Source organism: Natator depressus, chromosome 12 (assembly GCF_965152275.1).
Source record: "Natator depressus isolate rNatDep1 chromosome 12, rNatDep2.hap1, whole genome shotgun sequence".
In the NCBI taxonomy this organism is placed as follows: domain Eukaryota; kingdom Metazoa; phylum Chordata; order Testudines; family Cheloniidae; genus Natator; species Natator depressus.
The window spans coordinates 16,935,104-16,955,434 of NC_134245.1; the positions used below are offsets into that span (position 1 = coordinate 16,935,104).

At 40.7% G+C, this 20,331-nt stretch overlaps 1 protein-coding gene across 2 annotated transcripts in view; it reads right to left on the bottom strand.

The window, feature by feature from the left end:
• Positions 1 to 202: 202 nt before the first annotated feature.
• The window catches only part of HEATR3 (HEAT repeat containing 3), a 35,642-nt gene continuing 15,513 nt past the window's right edge, over positions 203 to 20,331 (bottom strand). For both annotated transcript variants that reach the window (XM_074969141.1, XM_074969142.1), the window contains exons 8-15: positions 19,064 to 19,154; positions 15,582 to 15,739; positions 8,165 to 8,247; positions 7,708 to 7,844; positions 4,865 to 4,953; positions 2,915 to 3,058; positions 2,638 to 2,814; positions 203 to 1,488 (exon numbers count right to left, since the gene is read on the bottom strand). In XM_074969141.1, the coding sequence (XP_074825242.1) occupies positions 1,366 to 1,488; positions 2,638 to 2,814; positions 2,915 to 3,058; positions 4,865 to 4,953; positions 7,708 to 7,844; positions 8,165 to 8,247; positions 15,582 to 15,739; positions 19,064 to 19,154 (1,002 nt within the window). In that variant the 3' untranslated portion in view covers positions 203 to 1,365. The remainder of the gene's footprint in view (positions 1,489 to 2,637; positions 2,815 to 2,914; positions 3,059 to 4,864; positions 4,954 to 7,707; positions 7,845 to 8,164; positions 8,248 to 15,581; positions 15,740 to 19,063; positions 19,155 to 20,331) is intronic.

Consider the following 20,331-nt stretch of genomic DNA (forward strand, 5'->3'; position numbering starts at 1 on the left):
TATTCAGTATTTAGAAGAATCCATTTTAGTGTTAGCTACTAAAATCTCTGTGGACTGGCACAATAGCATCAGAACACTAAAGTCTTCAAATATTCCGTTTCAATCATTCAACAAGGCTTAACAGGCAAGCTCTAAAAATACCCCCCCACCCTCCCAAAATTTTATACAATATTTGACATCTTTAAAGTGTTCAATTCTTCCCAATTTTATTGGTCTTTGAATATGGCCCCACCTCACATAATGAATAAAACTGATTGGTTTTTAGATGTAATGTCTGCATTCCCAGTTCTCCAAAGCCCCACACACACACACATCCCCTAAACTTATTTTTCTACATCATGTATTTGAGATACTTTCGTTTTCATGAATTAAACAAATACATTTTAAGAAATTAATAAAAAATTTTCATATATAAAAGTCCATCTTTGTCTTTATGCATCCATAATCAGTGACACTTCTTCAAAAATAGGTAATGTATTTTACAGGCATTTCAGTTTAAAATCTCTAACAAACACATTTGAGTAGATATCAGTTCAACAATTTTTATAAAAATCTTTTTTATATCACATTTCAGTACAAAAATAGCTGTATTTGTTATTAGGTGTATTACTTCCCCGAATCCAAACTTTACCTTAATGTAGGATCTACAGAAGGGAAGTAAAGCCTATTGAACTGATTTTCAGAAAGCTGAACACCCACAAAATGAAGTAAAAATCAGGCCAAATATCTTTTGCGGGTTTCTTCTAAACTAACTTCCACAATAATTACCTGTCATGTAAGAATTTATTATACTGGATGAAAGTGAATTTGACATAGCTTCTTCTTTGATAAGCCTCGGAGGACAAAAAAAAGTCCAAATGCTGATCACAATCTATGTACCTATCATACTTTGCTCAGGAAACTCGCCAAAGCTGCCCTTTCAATTTTGAACACAGCTGACAGTACACATTAACTTTCTTAGGCATTCAGCCGCTACTTAGATCATCTGAAAAAAAAAATCTAGGCTTCTTATGGGTTTTCTCAACTTTGTAGGTAACTGTGATTTTATTTTTTTAACTAATTCCTTGTGGTATAATTTTGTGCCAAGGTATATGAAGGTTTCCACACAATGAGAGTAAACTGTATTTACATATCTCAAGATTGCAACACCATTTCTTACAAGCATTAACATGAAATTTCAAAGTAATGCAATACTTTAATATGCTGAATCCAGCTTTAATATTGCATCTTCCCAGAGAGTATAAAATATATATAATGTAAGAAATGCAATGTTAACATAAAAACAACTCCCTCTCTCCAAAATTCTAGAATTCAAAACTTACATATTTGACAATCAATAAAGAAAACCTTAATTTAAAGTCTGTTTCAAGTAGCCTTTTCCCCCCCTAATTTCTCTTGATAGGCAATGAATCTTCTCAAATTCATTTTCACATTGTCAAGAACACACAACTGATCTGTACTGTACTGTCCTTTTCCTTCTTTCCGTATCTGCAATAAAAAAAAAAAAAATTATATACACACATCCACACCCCCACAATTGAGAAGGCAGCTTTTCAGATTAGGACAGCCAAGCACTCCTCTGATACCCTCTGGCAGGATATGATGCTCCTGCCTTTCAATTATTCAAAAACAGTAAATTCACAGCACACGTGCGCACATACACAATGGTTAGCAATTCACACTATAAGACATTTACTGCAACACAGAATCCCCCCGCAATGAAGACAGGTCATTGCCAGATATCTGACCAGTACTATTATTGGTATCCTACTTCAGAGTTAAATCTGTATTTATGTATAAACATGTATTTATCCTCTGTAGATATTTTAGGGAAAACACCTAGCACTGCACTCAGAAATAAAATGAGGTGCAAAACACCCACACATTTAATGAAGGGTCAATTGGTGGAGTATGACAGCCGCGAATTTGTTGTGCCCTAGAATGATGGGCTAAAAGATATTAGGCCATCCAGCAATAAACTATAGAAATAAAAAGGTATCTATTTTAAAAGTATATTGGAGCTTTTAGCCTACTGGGTGTCATCTGGTTAAAGCAACACAATGCTTTGAAAATTTACCCCCTTTTAAAGGAAAAAAATAATAATTTGAGAGATCGGAAGTTTCACTTGTATAATTTCACTTACCAGTAAAGGATTCTGGTTAAGACTATCTTAACTAAGCAGCAACAGGATAAATATATGCACATCTGGACACCCATGCAAATTAAACAAGAAGTCAAACTAGTTTCAGAAGAGGATTTCCTCTCTCCTCTCAAAGGTTAACCATGTTTGGCCCTCTCTACCCATAGAGGAATTGGCAGAATCAACTTACCAGAATTTCAGAAAAAGACTGATAATAACTTAGACACCAAAGGTGCCTCGTAGTAAATATAGGACTATTTCTTTATACCCCTGGTTAAATTGACGGTCAAGAAAGGAACTTTTCTTTCCATCTAAAGCATACTAAGAGTGAGTGAGGTTTGTTTTTGTGCTCTCTTCTATGCACTGGATTGTTTAAAATCATGTGGGCATATTTCACATAAAATTCCTGGTAGTACAAGCAGCTAAACTAATCTCAAGTGTTAACTTGCACTGTGTTTTGAGGCCTTGGACTGGTTACTAGTTTGTGAGATGCCTACCCTCATTTTGAAGACTGGCTGAAATTCTTTCAGTGCAGGGAGCAATTTAATCTGAACTGCTGCTTTTTCAGCCTCTTTCCCATCTGCAAAAACATCAAAGAGAGCATCCAGAGCTTCTCCGGCTACCACAAGAGAAGAATCCTTCATAGCAACCTCAAGAAGAAATTTTCCAATCATCTGAAAAGAGATACTTATTTTTAAAAACATGGCATTATAAAACAATGGCAAGTAAGTTCCACTAAAGCAGTTTAGGGGTTGCTACCAATGTATTTTTTACCTTTAGTGTTTCAGCTGTATCTTCTACTTTTGCCAGCACGCTGCCAGCAATTCCCAGGATGCTAACTACATTTACTCTAACACTGATATTACTGCTATGAATACCTGCTTCACATAAAGTCATCAGCTGCTCAGGAGTCATACACTATTTAAAAAAAAGGGAAGAAAAGTAAATGTCAGACAAATTTAAATTTCCAGAGAAACACTATTTCAAAAGAAAAATCTTTAGGTCATTTGCGTCTATATAAGACAGAAAAAAGAAAAGGAGTACTTGTGGCACCTTAGAGACTAACCAGTTTATTTGAGCATGAGCTTTCGTGAGCTACAGCTCACTTCATCGGATGCATAGCATATCGTGGAAACTGCAGAAGACCATATAAGACAGACAAACCTATAGCAGATAAGTAGCATCAGTATATTATGAAAAAAGTTAAGACTGAAGATGGAATCAGCATGGAGATTATTAAACTATCCTTTTACTCCTTCAGGAATTTCCTCCAGAAAGGCTCGAGACTCATTGTCATGTCTCTGTAGGTAAAAAGCCCTAAACCAAAAGCCACATATTTACCTGAAATATTTGAATAACTCCTTCTAAGCCATTAATAAACACTACAGAAACTCTTTATTCATAAATTCATAGCATTTAAAGCCAGAAAGGACCATTAGGTCATCTAGTCTGACAAGAATATCACATTTCCCCCAGTAACCGCTATAATGAACCAATAACTTGTATGGCTAAAGTACATCTTCTAGAAAGGCATACAGCCTTGAAGCTATCAAGCGAGAAAGAATCCACCACTAGCCTTGGTAGTTTAGCACACAAAAAGTTAAAAACTGTGGCTGCTGCACAAACAGATACAGCTTCAGTTTTACATTTGTTTTTGAAAAAAAGTTAGCCCAACTGTTTTTCTTTAAATACGTATATGAAATAACCACCAGGCTCAGAATTAGCGTGAAAGGTTTCTTCTAGGACAGGGGTGGGCAAACTATGGCCCAGGGTCCACATCCGGCCCATCAAGACCTTTTAATCCAGTCCTCGAGGTCCTGCTGGGAAGCTGGGTCGGGGGCTTGCCCCGCTCCGCACGTGCCGTGGCTCCGTGCGGCTCCCGGGAAGCGGCCGGCATGTCCCCCCTCCGGCTCCTACACATAGGGGTAGCCAGAGGGCTCCGCATACTGCCCCCACTTCCGCAGCTCCCATTGGATGGGAACCATGGCCAATGGGAACTGTGGGGGCAGCGCCCGCAGACAGGGCAACGCGCAGAACCACCTGGCTGCGCCTCAGCATAGGAGCCAACGGGGGGACATGCGGCTGCTTCACGGAGCTGCTTGAGGTATGGCCATCTGAAGCCTGCACCCCTGAGCCCCAACCCTGATCCCCCTCCTGCTCTCCAAAACCCTCAATCCCAGCCCAGAGCCCCCTCCTGTACTCCAAACCCCTCATCCATGGCCCCACACCAAAGCCTGCACCTCCAGCTGGAGCCCTCATCCGCCCGCCTCCCCCACACTCCAACCTCCTGCCCAAGACCAGAGCCTCCTCCCGCACCCTAATCTCCTCATTTCTGGCCCCACCCCAGAGACCACACCCCCAGCCAGACCCCTCATCCTCTCCCCACCCCCCAATTTTGTGAGCATTCATAGCCCGCCATACAATTTCAATACCCAGATGTGGCCCTCAGGCCTAAAAGTTTGCCCACCCCTGCTGCAGGAGCATATTATTTTCAGCAACCTTATTTATCTATGAGAAAAATTAGGATGAATTTTGTTAAACCTATAATTCCAGCAGTGTTAATAAGCACTGTCACAATGCTTAAAACATTAAACATCAAGTTACAAGAATCTAGCACTCTTTAAAGATTGGTTTGTTTTCAAAACCATTCAAGTACAATCTGATGTAAATTTACTGTACCTCGATCTACCAGAATGTCCAACGTTTGGTAGAAAAATCTCTCACCTGAGATATATTCTTTGATGCCATTGTTTGCAAGAGAGCCCTCATAGCACTAGTTATGGCTTCCAGGAATTCAGTGTGTGTAGGAAATTCTGCTCAAAAATAAACACAAAGCCAAAGAGTCAGAACAAACTTCAAATCATTTTAAAGACTTTCTGCACTGAGAGCAGAGAAAAATTTCCTTCTATTCCACATCTATTGGTGCTGCTCTACGTTAAAACCTAGATTTTCAGAAACTGAGCCTCTAGCTTTGTAGGTGGAAACTGCCAACAATTTCATGTTCATACACCTCTACCCCGATATAACGCAACCCGATCTAACGCGGGTTCGCATACAACGCGGTAAAGCTCCAACACACTGCTCTGAGCAGCGTGTTAAGGGTTCCAGGCCAGGGCGTTGGATAAGGGGCAGAGGGTCTTGGGCGCGGTCAGGGGCTCTCCCCCCAGGGTCTGGGAGGCAGGAGCTGGGGGGGGGGGGGGGGAGACACTTGAGTGGCCCGGAAGATTAGCGGAGGGCTGAGAGTAGCCTGCTCTGCTTCCCTCACCCCGGCCCCGGCTGTGTCGCTCAGGGGAGGGGGCTTGGGGGAAGGGATTCCCCCCCACACTCACTGGCAGCAGCGGAAGCGGAGCAGCCCGGCCCAAGCCTGCTCCACTCCGCCAGCTCCCAGCTGTGGCGCTCCGCTTTCCACCGCAGGTGAGTGCGGGACCTTTCCCCAAGTGCCCCCTCCCCTGCAGTGACATGGCTGGGGCAAGGAAAACGGAGCAGGCTGGGGCCGCGTCGCTCCGCTTCCTGCTGCCGGTGAGTGCGGAGGGCGTCCTTTCCCCAACCTCCCCGCACTCACCAGCGGCAGGAAGCGGAGCGGAGTGGGCTGGGGCCGTGTTGCTCCGCTTCCCGCTGCTGCCGGTGAGTGCCTGTCAGGGGGCAGGAGATGTGGATAGGGGTTGAAGCAGTCAGGGGATAGGGTAGGATCGGGTCCTGGGGGTGATTAGGGATGGGGGTCTCTGGAAGGGGCGGTCAGGGAACAAAGAACAGGTGGGGCCAAAGCAAGTTCCATATAACGCAGTCTCACCTATAACGCGGTGAGATTTTTTGACTCCCAAGGACCCTGTTATATCGGGGTAGAAGTGTATTTGTACCTACAACTTATGCCACAGATGTCTAAAGTCCTAGTTTTCCCAAACAATCCAGGACTAGAACTTCTAAGTGACATAAAATATAGGTGTAAAATTATGCACGCAAAAAGAGAGGCCTATTTAAGGCCAAACTGAAAATTTAGCACAAGTGTCCCACAACAATATTTCAGACCATAAGCACCACTGAAGCACTAAGAGGAGCACTGCAAAGGAGCTAAGTGCGTATTTTAAAACTCAATTCCTAGCTCTCTTAAGCAGATTTATAAGACATCCAGTCTTTTTCCTGGGACTCTGAGCTCCAACATGCACCCAGAATATTAACATCTCCCCAATTAACGCAAAGAACATGTTTGTTCACCTGTTAGTTTCCCCCTGGCATGCAATAAACCCTGGAAACCTAAGACTCAAACTGTGCCCACAAAATTTTGAATACTCAACTGCTCCCCAATACCAACCATCTTCTTGCATGCATATTGTTCTGTATTTTAACACTTTTCATTCTCCCCTAATGTGCTTTTGTTGCTATTTACAGGCTTTTGCAAGAGTAAAAACCTGCTGTGGCACCTTACAGATTCCTATCCCAGTTAGGAGACTAGAGCTTTGAACAGCTACTTATACCAGTAGTCCACATAATTCACTACAGTGTTTTTAAGCCTGTCAACAATAATTGTGTGTTAGCACGATTATCCGCTACAGCTAGGAGCATCTGTCATCAGACACTCTTATCCACAGCAGAGAATCATGGGCTAATGTTCCTGTAGTGTAGATGGGCCCTTAAACTATTAATTTCCAGCATGCTTGCTTATCAGCTGGTCACCTCTCAATCTGAAAGCAGCATTAGTAACTGGAAAATCTTCACAATAGCTCTCAGTGGAATTAACACAGAAGCTTTTTAGAGACAGGGATAAGTTTGCTACTCCACAACAGTGCTGTTTTAAAAGAACATTGTCCAACAGGTTTATCATCTTCATTCAAATTAAATCATCATCATTCCAGGAAATTTGATAAGCAGCTTTGATGTTTAGTCCTAAACGTAAAATGTTTGGGGCAAATGATTAAATTTATTAGAGATATACATTTTCAAGAGTGGTACACAAAAAATACACACATAACTTATGCCCTGGAGAAAGAGAGGCCTGTTATATTTCCTATTTTTATAAGTATGCAAATACTAGAGTTTGTTTCAGCTTTGGAAATCACTTTGGGACTAGCTTCCTGTGGTGCCTAACCTGAATTATAATGCCGGTGACATGTCATTTCAGAGAAGTGAATTCTCTCAAATTCAGATTTGTTCAGACATACTCGGGAGAAGTCCTGTTCTCCCTGACAATAGCTTGCCTTATGTGATTAATGGAAAAAACTGTCACTATCACAGGTAGTGATGACCAAATACAGATGATGTGGTTTCATGTTAGGATGGGGCTCCCTCACAGGTTAAGTCACTTTATATTTTAGTGCTTGCATATACTACACACTCCAAAAACTTTATTCGATCAGAGCTTTCCTGGGTAAGTAGATTACGTGGGGTTTAGATAGCTTCGGTGCATGGCAGCATATTCCCAACATCAGGTTTTCTTGCATTTGGAAAGAAGTGCGGAGGAGATTAGTAATAAACTAGTATTAAATTAAATGCTATGTATAAAATGTATTTATAATAGAAGCAATCAAACCCTTCTGAGTTAAGTTTCTTTAACACTATGGCCTTAAACTTACCTGGTTGAGAAAAAACTAGCTGGGAGAGGTGCTGTGCAAGTGACTGAAGTGTTGAAGCTCCTCCAAGACAATCCACATCTGATACTAACAAAATGCTATGGAGACACATTAGAGCTCTGCACTGTACTGTGTTCATTCTGGAACAAAGTAAATAAAAGAAATATGCCTATTGAGGCTCTATTAATTAAAAAACGATCAATATAAACAAAGAATTTTAATTTAAATATGCAATGTTGAGGTGGGGTATAATTTACCTGGGGATCACAAAGTATCTACATGTAAATATTTGTATCTTGTTATTAAAACAATGTAGCAGACTTGTAAGGTCCAGTTCTCTAGGGTGACCCAAGATGAACCACACAAAATATCAATGTTTGTGGTACAAAAGATCTTGAAACTGAAGATCTAGTGTTACATTAATACACTGAAAATGTAAAAAAGTCAAAGAAATTCCTACTTTCTAATTAATGGCTTCCAAGATGGACTGTGCATACAGATGTCTACAGCAACGCTGTTCGGAAAAGCTGTTTTTTCAAGAATCTGGAAAAAAAAATTCAGCAACAGGTTTTTTCGGGGTGAAGGACAGTTTAATGTTAGCTATTTCTTTCAGAGAAGCAGTCGTGTTAGTCTGTATCCGCAAAAAGAACAGGAGTACTTGTGGCACCTTAGAGACTAACAAATTTATTACAGCATAAGCTTTCGTGGACTACAGCCCACTTCACTGGATGCATAGATTGGAACATATAGTAAGGAGATACATATATACATACAGAGAAGGTGGAAGTTGCCATACAGACTGTAAGAGGCTAATTAATTAAGATGAGCTATTATCAGCAGGAGAAAAGAAAACTTTTGCAGTGATAATCAAGATGGCCCATTTAGACAGTTGACAAGAAGGTGAGAGGACACTTAACTTAGGGAAATAGATTCAATATGTGTATTTCTTTGTTGATCACTCAGCAGAAACATTAACCTATATATTTATCCCACAATCCCAAACGACCTCCAGCGCTTCCCCAGATGTCAAAAACTCCAACCGTGATTCACTCAACTGCCAGAATCTCCAGCTTCTCTCCTGACAACGTCTACAATGAAGTTATGCCCTGGGTTTCGCATAATATAAAGATTTTTTATATTAAATTACATTATAAATTACTTGTTTCAATATTTAATCAAAAACCTCTTTAAACAATTTAAAATAAATATGCTGCATAATTTCCACAATGCTGCAGAATCCAGGGATCTTGCCAGATATTTTAGGTTCAGTTTGAGAGAGTACACAGTTTATCTTTGTTCTCAATTCTATCACACTGCCAAACTATTACTACTACTACTACAAGAAGATGAGGCATGTTACCTTGGCAACTCACAATTAAGAATGAGCAAGGCACTTTACAAATAAACAACCCATAACTTTTGCCAATCCCTCATACCAAGTTTTTAAGGTTAAAAAGTTGAGGTAAGATTCCCGCAGCTGGAAAGACAGAAAGATTAACCAGAGAACCCTCCAAAGATCTTCCTGTTGTTCACACAAAGAACTTGGTAGCAAAGAGGGAGCAAATCAGACTATCAAAGAATGACAGGAAAGGCTTAAAAAAAAAAAAATCAGATGTTACTCAGATCCTCCAGTGTCATTCTGGATCCTCGTTTGAAAGAAATCAAACTACTTCACTGACACAGTTAGACGAAGCATCTTTATGGTAACACCAATCCCTAATGGCAGAGTCCCCAGTATGACTTCATAGTACATACTATCACTGAACAAAATGTTTGGAAGTTTGATCTTTTTATTACAAAGGAACACACCTTCAATGTGAAATCAGTCAATTTTTTTTTTAAATGTACTCAAACTTGTCTCAGATTTTACACCTAACTTGAAGTTCCCCTTTGAATTTTTGTTATTTTACAGTCCCATTTTCTTATTTTAAAAAATGTTTCCTCTTCCCTGTCACTGCATGAAAAACCTACACACCCAGGGGAAACTCACCTGACTTTACACAGAAAAAGCAAGAGTGACTAAGCAAAAAATACCCCAGAACACTGTCAAATAAAGCAAACAAACTAAAACGAATATTTTTCTCATATTGCCAGTTACAGTTATCTGAGTTGTTACTTGTAAAAGTAGCAGGTGAAATATTTTTCCAGAAACATGATTTTTTAAGTTGGTGTCCTTTTAAGTACTGGAGGATTAAAGTTATTTTCCTGGGATGCATCAGTTGTAAAGATGAATTAGAAACAAGTTTTAACAACCCAAATCTCTTAACCTGTTAACAAAATACGGTGTATTTTTGAAAAGGATCCAAGTATATGTACATATATTTTAAAATAAACAGTAAGAGTCATGGCTCTGCTTCTGTTAAAGTGGCCTAGAGAGCAAAAGCAAAAATTGTCCTAACCACAGAAACCGGTGCTGAGATTGGGGCAGGGAAGGGTAGGAATAAAAATAACTAGATTCATAGCTTCCAAGGGCAGAAAGGATCACCGTGATCATCATCTGACTTCCTGTTAACAGGCCACTGAACTTCCCTAAAATAATTCCCAGAGCTTATCTTTTAGAAAAACATCCAATCATGATTTTTAAATTGCCAGGGATGGAGAATCCACCAAGACCCTCGGTAAATCGTTCCACTGGTTGATAACCTATACGTAAAAATTTATTCCTTATTTCCAGTCTGAATTTGTCTAGCTTCATCTTCCAGTCATGGGAACGGGTTATGCCTTTCTCTGCTAGGCTGAAGAGCCCATGATCAAATATTTGATCCCCACGTAGGTACTTATAAACTGTAATCTAGTCATCCCTTAACCTCGTCTTTGTTAAACTAAATAGATTGAGCTCTTAGAGTCTATCACTACACAAGGCATGTTTTCAAAACCTTTAATCATTCTTGTGCCCCTTCTCTTAACCCTTTCAAATTTATCAACATCCTTCTGGAATTGTGAACATAGTATGACAGTAGCAATCACACCAATGCCAAATACAGCGGTAAAATAACCTCTCTGCTTCTACTTGAGATTCCCATTTATGCATCCAAGGACTGCACTAGCCTTTTTGGCCACACGGTCACATTGGGAGCTCATGTTCAACTGATTATCCACCACAACCTCCAAATCTTCTTTCAGTCATTGCTTCCCAATAGAGTCCCCCATCCTGTAAGTATGGCTTACACTCTTTGTTATTAGACGTATACATTTATATTTAGCCGTACTAAAATGTTAATTGCTTGCTTGCACCCAGTTTACCAAGCAATCCAGATTGCTCTCTATCAGTGATTTGTCATCTTCATTATTTACCACTCCCCCAATTTTTGGGTCACCTGAAAACTTTCAGTGATTTTATGTTTTCTTCCAGGCTATTAATAAAAATGTAAAATAGTTTAGGACCAAGAATCAATCCCTGCACGACCCCACTAGAAACATACCTGCTCAATAACGATTCCCCATTTACCATTATATTTTGAGACCTATCAGTTAGCCAGCTTCCATTGCATTTAATATGTACCATGTTAATTTTATATTGTTTTAATTTTAAAACAAAATGTTATATAGTACCAAATCAAATGCCTTACAAAAGTCTATTACAGCAACACAGTTACCTTTATCAACCAAACTTGCAATCTCATCCATAAAAGATATCAAGTTAGTAGCACAGGATCTATTTGCCATAAACCCATGTTGATTAGCATGAATTATATCACACTCCTTTAATTCTTTATTAATTGACCCATATCATCCACTCCATTATCTTGCCCAGAATCAATGTCAGACTGAGTGGCCAATAATTACCTAGAATGTCCCATTTACCCTTTTTAAATACTGGCACCATATTTGGCACATCTTCAATACTGCGAGCAGATCTGGTCGCCCCATCTCAAAAATGATATATTGGACTTGGAAAAGGTACAGAAAAGGGCAACAAAAATAATGAGGGGTATGGAACAGCTTCCATATGATGAGAGATTAATAAGACTGGGACTTTTCAGCTTGGAAAAGAGATGACTAAGGGGGGATATGATAGAGGTCTACAAAAGCATGACTGATGTGGAGAAAGTAAATAAGGAAGTGTTATTTACTCTCTTTCATCACACAAGAACTAGAGGTCACCAAACAAAAATAGGAAGCAGGTTTAAAATGAACAAAAGGAAGTATTTCTACACAGTCAACCTGTGGAACTCCTTGCCAGAGGATGTTGTGAAGGCCAAGATTATAAAAGGGTTCAAAAAGAACTAGATAGGTTCATGGAGGATAGGTGCATTAATGGCTATTAGCCACGATGGGCAGAGATGCAAAACCATGCTCTGAAGTGTCCCTAGCCTCTGTTTGTCAGAAGTGGGGAATGCATCACTTGATGATTACCTGTTCTGTTCATTTCCTCTGAAGCACTTGGCATTGGCCACTGTCGGAAGACAGGATACTGGGCTAGATGGATCATTGGTCTGACCCAGTATGGCCGTACTTATGTTCTTAAATCACAACGTTAGCTTTCTTCCAGTCTTCTGGAACTTCCCCAGCATTCCAAGACCTAAAATCAACGTTAATGGTTCTGCAAGCTCCTCAGCCACCTCCTTTAAAACTTTTGGGTGCTAGTTATCTGGAACTGCTGGATTAAAAATGTCTACCTTTAACAGCCACTGTTTAATATCCTCTTGAGCTATTAATAGACTAGAAAGAATGTTATATGATGTGACTAGGCTATGAAGTTTTCAGTGTTGTTGTAGCTACGTTTGAGTCCCAGGAAGACACACACAAGATGGGTGAGGTAATATCTTTTATTGGACCAACTTCTGTTGGTGAAATAGACAAGCTTTCAAGTTCCACGGAACTCTTCTTTAGGCGACCTCCAGCTTCAGGTGAGGCTTAAAAGCTTTTCTCTTTCACCTACAGAAGATGGTTCAATAAAACATATTACCTCACCCACCTTGTCTCTATCTAAGCTGTGAAGGGTAGTCAGCACAGACGGTTTATTCTGCCTCTCTTTCAGCTCATATAGAAATCTTCTCACTAGTTAAAGGCTAATTGTTGAGGTTCCAGAACAGTCATGCTGGAGAATCGATCTAAGCATTGATGCAGCAGAGAGCCTCCAAGTGCGTAGACACAGGGACTGTGTACAGTGTTTAAGAAAATCTTTACTATAGTCACTTTAAAAATGAATGTTTCATATTTTCTGATGCCTGTGAAATCCTACTAAGATGAGTTCTGGGGACTCAACAGCAAACTCAGAATTGGCAAGTAGACTATAGAAATTAACAATTTAAGAGGGGGAGGGGGAGAAGTTTGTATTTATTTCAGTTTGCTTTCTGGCATTCTCCCCCAGCCTGGATAGGCATTTATTCCCATGGCTTGTACAATTTCCATTTTCTCTATGCAGGTCACCCTTAATATATCCAACTTGGAAAATCCTGCACAGTTTCAGAAAAGCCCAATATCTGACTTCATTCCTGACATACTGGAGGAATTTTCTAGTCCCATTTACACCACAGAATTATTTAAGTCAAGTCAGGATCCTGACACAGGGAAGAAAGGTAAGCAGCAGGATACGGACCCTGGACTTCAGGAAAGCAGACTTCGACTCCCTCAGGGAGCGGATGGGTAGGATCCCCTGGGGGACTAACATGAAGGGGAAAGGAGTCCAGGAGAGCTGGCTGTATTTCAAGGAATCCCTGTTGAGGTTACAGGGACAAACCATCCCGATGAGTCGAAAGAATAGTAAATATGGCAGGCGACCAGCTTGGCTTAACGGTGAAATCCTAGCGGATCTTAAACATAAAAAAGAAGCTTACAAGAAGTGGAAGGTTGGACATATGACCAGGGAAGAGTATAAAAATATTGCTCGGGCATGTAGGAATGAAATCAGGAGGGCCAAATCGCACCTGGAGCTGCAGCTAGCAAGAGATGTCAAGAGTTGTCAAGAAGTGAAGAAGGGTTTCTTCAGGTATGTTGGCAACAAGAAGAAAGCCAAGGAAAGTGTGGGCCCCTTACTGAATGAGGGAGGCAACCTAGTGACAGAGGATGTAGAAAAAGCTAATGTGCTCAATGCTTTTTTTGCCTCTGTCTTCACTAACAAGGACAGCTCCCAGACTGCTGCGCTGGGCATCATAACATGGGGAGTAGATGACCAGCCCTCTGTGGAGAAAGAGGTGGTTAGGGACTATTTAGAAAAGCTGGACGTGCACAAGTCCATGGGGCCGGACGAGTTGCATCCGAGAGTGCTAAAGGAATTGGCGAATGTGATTGCAGAGCCCTTGGCCATTATCTTTGAAAACTCGTGGCGAACGGGGGAAGTCCCAGATGACTGGAAAAAGGCTAATGTAGTGCCAATCTTTAAAAAAGAGAAGAAGGAGGATCCTGGGAACTACAGGCCAGCCAGCCTCACCTCAGTCCCCGGAAAAATCATGGAGCAGGTCCTCAAGGAACCAATCCTGAAGCACTTAGACGAGAGTAAAGTGATCAGGAACAATCAGCATGGATTCACCAAGGGTAGGTCATGCCTGACTAATCTAATTGCCTTCTATGATGAGATTACTGATTCTGTGGATGAAGGGAAAGCAGTGGATGTATTGTTTCTTGACTTTAGCAAAGCTTTTGACACGGTCTCCCACAGTATTCTGGTCAGCAAGTTAAAGAAGTATGGGCTGGATGAATGCACTATAAGGTGGGTAGAAAGTTGGCTAGATTGTCGGGCTCAACGGGTAGTGATCAATGACTCCATGTCTAGTTGGCAGCCGGTGTCAAGTGGAGTGCCCCAGGGGTCGGTCCTGGGGCCGGTTTTGTTCAATATCTTCCTAAATGATCTGGAGGATGGTGTGGATTGCACTCTCAGCAAATTTGCGGATGATACTAAACTGGGAGGAGTGGAGGGCAGGGATAGGATACAGAGGGACCTAGACAAATTGGAGGATTGGGCCAAAAGAAACCTGATGAGGTTCAATAAGGATAAGTGCAGGGTCCTGCACTTAGGACGGAAGAACCCAATGCACAGCTACAGACTAGGGACCGAATGGCTAGGCAGCAGTTCTGCGGAAAAGGACCTAGGGGTTACAGTGGACGAGAAGCTGGATATGAGTCAGCAGTGTGCCCTTGTTGCCAAGAAGGCCAATGGCATTTTGGGATGTATAAGTAGGGACATAGCGAGCAGATCGAGGGACGTGATCGTTCCCCTCTATTCGACATTGGTGAGGCCTCATCTGGAGTAGTGTGTCCAGTTTTGGGCCCCACACTACAAGAAAGACGTGGATAAATTGGAGAGAGTCCAGCGAAGGGCAACAAAAATGATTAGGGGTCTGGAACACATGACTTATGAGGAGAGGCTGAGGGAACTGGGATTGTTTAGTCTGCAGAAGAGAAGAATGAGGGGGGATTTGATAGCTGCTTTCAACTACCTGAGAGGTGGTTCCAGAGAGGATGGTTCTAGACTATTCTCAGTGGTAGAAGAGGACAGGACAAGGAGCAATGGTCTCAAGTTGCAGTGGGGGAGGTTTAGGTTGGATATTAGGAAAAACTTTTTCACTAGGAGGGTGGTGAAACACTGGAATGCGTTACCTAGGGAGGTGGTAGAATCTCCTTCCTTGGAAGTTTTTAAGGTCAGGCTTGACAAAGCCCTGGCTGGGATGATTTGATTGGGGATTAGTCCTGCTTTGAGCAGGGGGTTGGACTAGATAACCTCCTGAGGTCCCTTCCAACCCTGATATTCTATGATTCAGCTTGCATGAATGATGCTACATATCTAGGATTTTTAAAAAACGCTAAAGGTTGATTAAAGATAAATCTTCCTGTACCATAGTTGGATTAGAATAATTTGTTGGTCTAAACTAGGGTCTAAATCAAACAGTGAAAAGACTGAACTTGAGCTGTGATCAGATGATATACAGCAGTTCTACCTTCTTTGGAATGAGGTTGTTCATGAGTGCTGCATGAACCTCAGCAGAGAGGCAAAGGGGTGACATGGGCTGCCCACTGCCCTCATCGTAGGAATTCTCCATAAACAGATCACTCTCATCACTGCTGGAGAGTTCTTCCCATTCGTCATCAGAGGGATCTGAGAATAGAACATAGATTTAAAAATGAAATCTGAAGTCATGCACAAACTAGACAACCCAACCCCTGAATTATCTAGTGTGCAAACTAGTGTCTGATGCCCAGTTTAACTCCAGAAAAATATTACATGATAGTCTCTAGGAACTAGTGCTCTAGTACATTTCAAGACTACAGCCTTGTGCAAGACACTTTAAACCAATATCATATGAATTATTTTAATAAAAGGCTCATGTTTAGGTTAAGCTTATTCAATTTATCAAGTACTACAGGATGGAACAGAATCCTGAGTTTGGTATATTTTTATTCATTCCAAGACTGCATCTGTAGAGGGCAAGGGATATATTTACATATATACATATATAACAATATATTTATATATTTTCTCATTACAAATGATTCCCAGTCAAACCCACATTTGCAGCCCCACCTGACGACTCCTGCTCCCTGCCTTATGCCCCCTTGAAAAGAAGCCAGGACCTGGGGTGTGGAGTCTGTCTCATGCCAGTTCAGCTAATTCCCCTGGGCCCCCTGGTAAGCAGGGTATGTCTGAATTCAGTACACTGGCTGAAGTTCGGAAATCAAAATATCTTAGTCCCTAAGCAACCTGAAAATTAAATGAACACCCATCTCTGGATTCCTCTTAATTCCTACAGACCTTATTTCCGTCTAATCATGGACTGGATAGTACTGTAGTAATGCAAGGGGTTTGTATTTTATACTGAGTAAACAAACAGCAGCAAATGCAGCTACCCACAAGAGATTTTCTAATTAAATGAGGAAATCTTATTAATTACTGTTCATTAGATGAGATATTCAGTTTAAAAAGACCTTCATTTATTAGGTGCAGATTTTCTCACATGGTAGAAATTACCAAAGGGAATATATGGTGTTAGTAGGGTTTTCATCAGAACCAGCAAGATTTACTTAAAAAGTTATCACCTAAATGTGGGTAGCTTGGGGATCAAATTTACGTTATGGTCAGGAGCAGTAGTGTGAGAGATTACAAGTTTCAGCTACTTATTTTAATATTCATGTTGAAGACTCCTCAGTTATTTGATTATTTTATTAACTGTCAAAAGAATGAGTAATAAACTAGGATTGAAAAGAAGAGAGACTAACTGCTGAAGTCAAAACAGAAAAAAAAAAAAGTCCTCCCTCCCCCTTTTAAAAGTAAAGCAGCCTGTTTTCAAAAGAAGCTTCATGTACGTAGAGCCCTGTGAAATACTTGCACAAACCACATTGTGCGCATATAATTCCTATTGTCAGCACAGTACAAAGCTGCCTCTCCTCCCACTTTTGAAGTTGCATTCCATAATTCTAGGATGCAAAGACACTAAAGGACAAATGAAACAAAACAAAAGAGAATAAGAAAGCCAACGCAAGATGAAGAAGATAGCTCCATAACAAGAATGTGATTGCACAGCAGAAGATCGATCTACTGTAACAAACTGAGGCTCCAATCCTGCAAGTGGATCCAGGTGCTCATGGAATGCTATTTACGGTCCAGGATTCTGCTCAAGAGCCACCTTCCTGCACACTCCGTACAGATCCAAATGTGGGATCAAAGCCTTAATAGCATTGAATGTCCTGGGACATAAAGAATTGGGGGGGGGGGGGGGGGGGGAAGGAGAGTAGCGGCCGGGAAGAGGTTTTTATAAGTTATTCTTAAAGAGCCATTATCAACCTGAAAACCACATTTCCAGCTGAAAATGTTGTACCTACTATTCCTGCAAATAACCATTAAGTTTACTAGAACAAAAAATTAATGAAAAAAATTTATTTTTTTCCAATGTACTAGGTATATTTGCACAGAAGTTCATGCATAAATCAGTTTCTCGTTTGTTGGTGGTTAGTATCATCACTTTCATGCATTGCTCTAGGGGGAGTTTATCTACATATTCTTCCCCAAGAAGAGTGTTTATCAGTAACAGCAGCAAATCTAAAACTGAAGAGGTGGATCTATGCACATAAAGGAAGGGGATGGGAGGAGAGGTGGGCCTGGGTAAGTTTAGTGGTGTTGCTCTCAGGCTTGCCCAGGAAACTCTCATAAGCAAAATAAGGGATTAGAAAAGCCTTTGTTATTTATTTATCCCCCTCCAAATTAAATAAAAATGAAAGTCAAGATGTACTATTTAAAAAAGGCTCTATCAGACAGTTAATTTTTGAAATTACTTTCATGAAGTTCAAGCTGACATTTTTAAATAGTTGCAAGACAACTGGGAAAGTTCTTAATATCCGCAAAAGAAAAACGTCTGGTGCACAGATTAACAAAAACAGAGATAGTTATTGTAATTATTTAAAATCTAAAGAAAGCAACTGAGATGCTCAACTGCCACTGCTATAGCAAGTCCTATAGCAATAATGGAGATAAAAAATAGAATATTATATATAAACCATGATTTAAAAACAAACTAATGATTCTCTCGCACTGCTGCAGTCATAAGAAAAACTAAGAGATTCTTCACACAGAAGGTCCAAAGGATAAACGATGCACATTTCAATGGTGTTGTCCCATTTCTTTTAAAACCAATCATTGATGATTTTATTATTTAGTGAGTAAGCAAAAGAGTTGCTGCTCCAGAGCCATAAAAAGACATTTGCTACATTACTCTTTAAAACATTCCCCCCCCCCCCTTTTTTTTTTTTTTTAAATTTAGACGTATCAATGGTATCGGGTTCAAATTTCCCTTTTTGATGGTGGGCCTGGATAGCAACACCACAAAAAGCTGAAACCTGAACTGCAGTGCACCCAGCCCCTAACTGAAGACGGAATAGCTGTTGAGTCTTTGGCCCTGCCTGCACTTGAAAGCCTGGCAAAACCTTCTTACTGTAGATGCAGTTATCCCAGCAAAAGCTGATACAGTTTTCCTGTGTTCAGCCAGCAAAATAAGCTACACCAGAAAAGCACTTTTTGCTAATATAACTGCAGACACTAGGACTGCTGACAGCACAGCTATGTCATGGCAAAAAACAAACAAAAAACACACCCCTAATCAACATAGCTAAGTCTGGTGAAACTTAAGTGGAAACCTGGCTTCAGATTGTGTACAATTTTGCTGAAGGACTCCAACAAAGAGGGAAGTTTGAAACTATTACACCTCAAATCTGCAATGTCAAACACACAGAAAAAAGGATTAGAAATTAGTATCTTGACATTCGTTATGTACAGTAAGGGGCACTAAAGGATGCAAATCTATGGTTTGTTCACTTTTAAGAATGGGAGGATTAGCAGGTCAAGTTAGATAAGATCCCAGAACAGTCCAACTAAATTTGCCATGTTACTAAAAATGGAAGCCTTGGTAACAATGAAAAGCGGCCTACATACCTTCACTGCAGCACATATTAACAATGATTTCCAGGGCTGTCTGCTGAGCCATCAGTAAGGCTGTCACTTGTTTCAGCTCCCACTTATCAGCCTATAGAAAACAAAAACTTAATTTTGGAGGAGAGCACTCTAGTTTTAAAGCAGCTAGACTGTCAACCAAAACAGATAAAATACGATAATTGTGAATAGGTGTCACATAAAAAACTAACAGAACAGAGAATATCAAATGTTCTACTAATACTGGTGTGTGCCAAACTTCAGAAATTGTTTAGTATTTCGTTCTGCAGACTAGAGAACCTCTATCTAATAGACACAGATCACTTATCCTGAAAGGTCTAATCTCATCAAAACCTGCCAAAATCTCAGAATTGTTCTGTTTTCCCCCTTTTCAATATGTCCAAATTCTTATAATTTGTAAAAAAGAATTATAGGTGTGACTGGTACCACTGTCTACTAAGGTTGCCCGGCACTTCCCATTAATTCAGTTACTTCATAAACTTTAACCATTTGGGCTGAAATTTGACAGGCTGGGTGTCTGCTTCAGGCTGAATTTATTTTAAAAAATTTCAGCCATAATGACTCAGTGGTTTCTGAGAAGGAGGCTACTGTTCTGCCCTTGTTAAATTCTGGCAATCTTTCATTTGAAAAGGTCTAGCACCCCCATGCTTTGGAGCAGGGACCTGAAACTTGCCAAAGGTTGGGCTTTGTGTCAGGCATATGCCTTTTGCTGTCCCAATGAAAAACTGCCCAAATTTGGTCTAGTTGTAAGGCCCTTTTATAAACTGCAGGGATTAAAAAAAAAAAAAAATCACAGCAGAATCATGGGTAAGTGTTGGAATTTCACAGGACAGGCACAAATGCCAAGGCTCCCTTCGCCTCCCACTCCATGGGGAGGCTGTGGCTGCATGATGGGGGTTAGCATGATGGTCCTATGCCAAAGTGGGGTGGGTAGAGGAAGGGGGGGAAGCCATGCGCCAGCCCCAGCAGCCACTGCTACTTCCTGTCTGGGTGGCCAGCTGGCAGAGAAAAGGAGATAGCACTGATACCATCCTGGTAGCTCTGTCTATAATTAAGGATGAACCTTCCATTATAGGATCCCATTTTCAGTTGCTTATAACTTTGCCAAACTTTAACAGATCAGGATGAAATTCTCTATGCCAGGAGTCTGAGGCTGAATTTTTGGGAAAGTTTCACCCTTCTGCGAATGAGTTACAGGAAAATGAGATTGACAGTTAACCAAAGACTATCAGAAGCATAACACTGCCCTA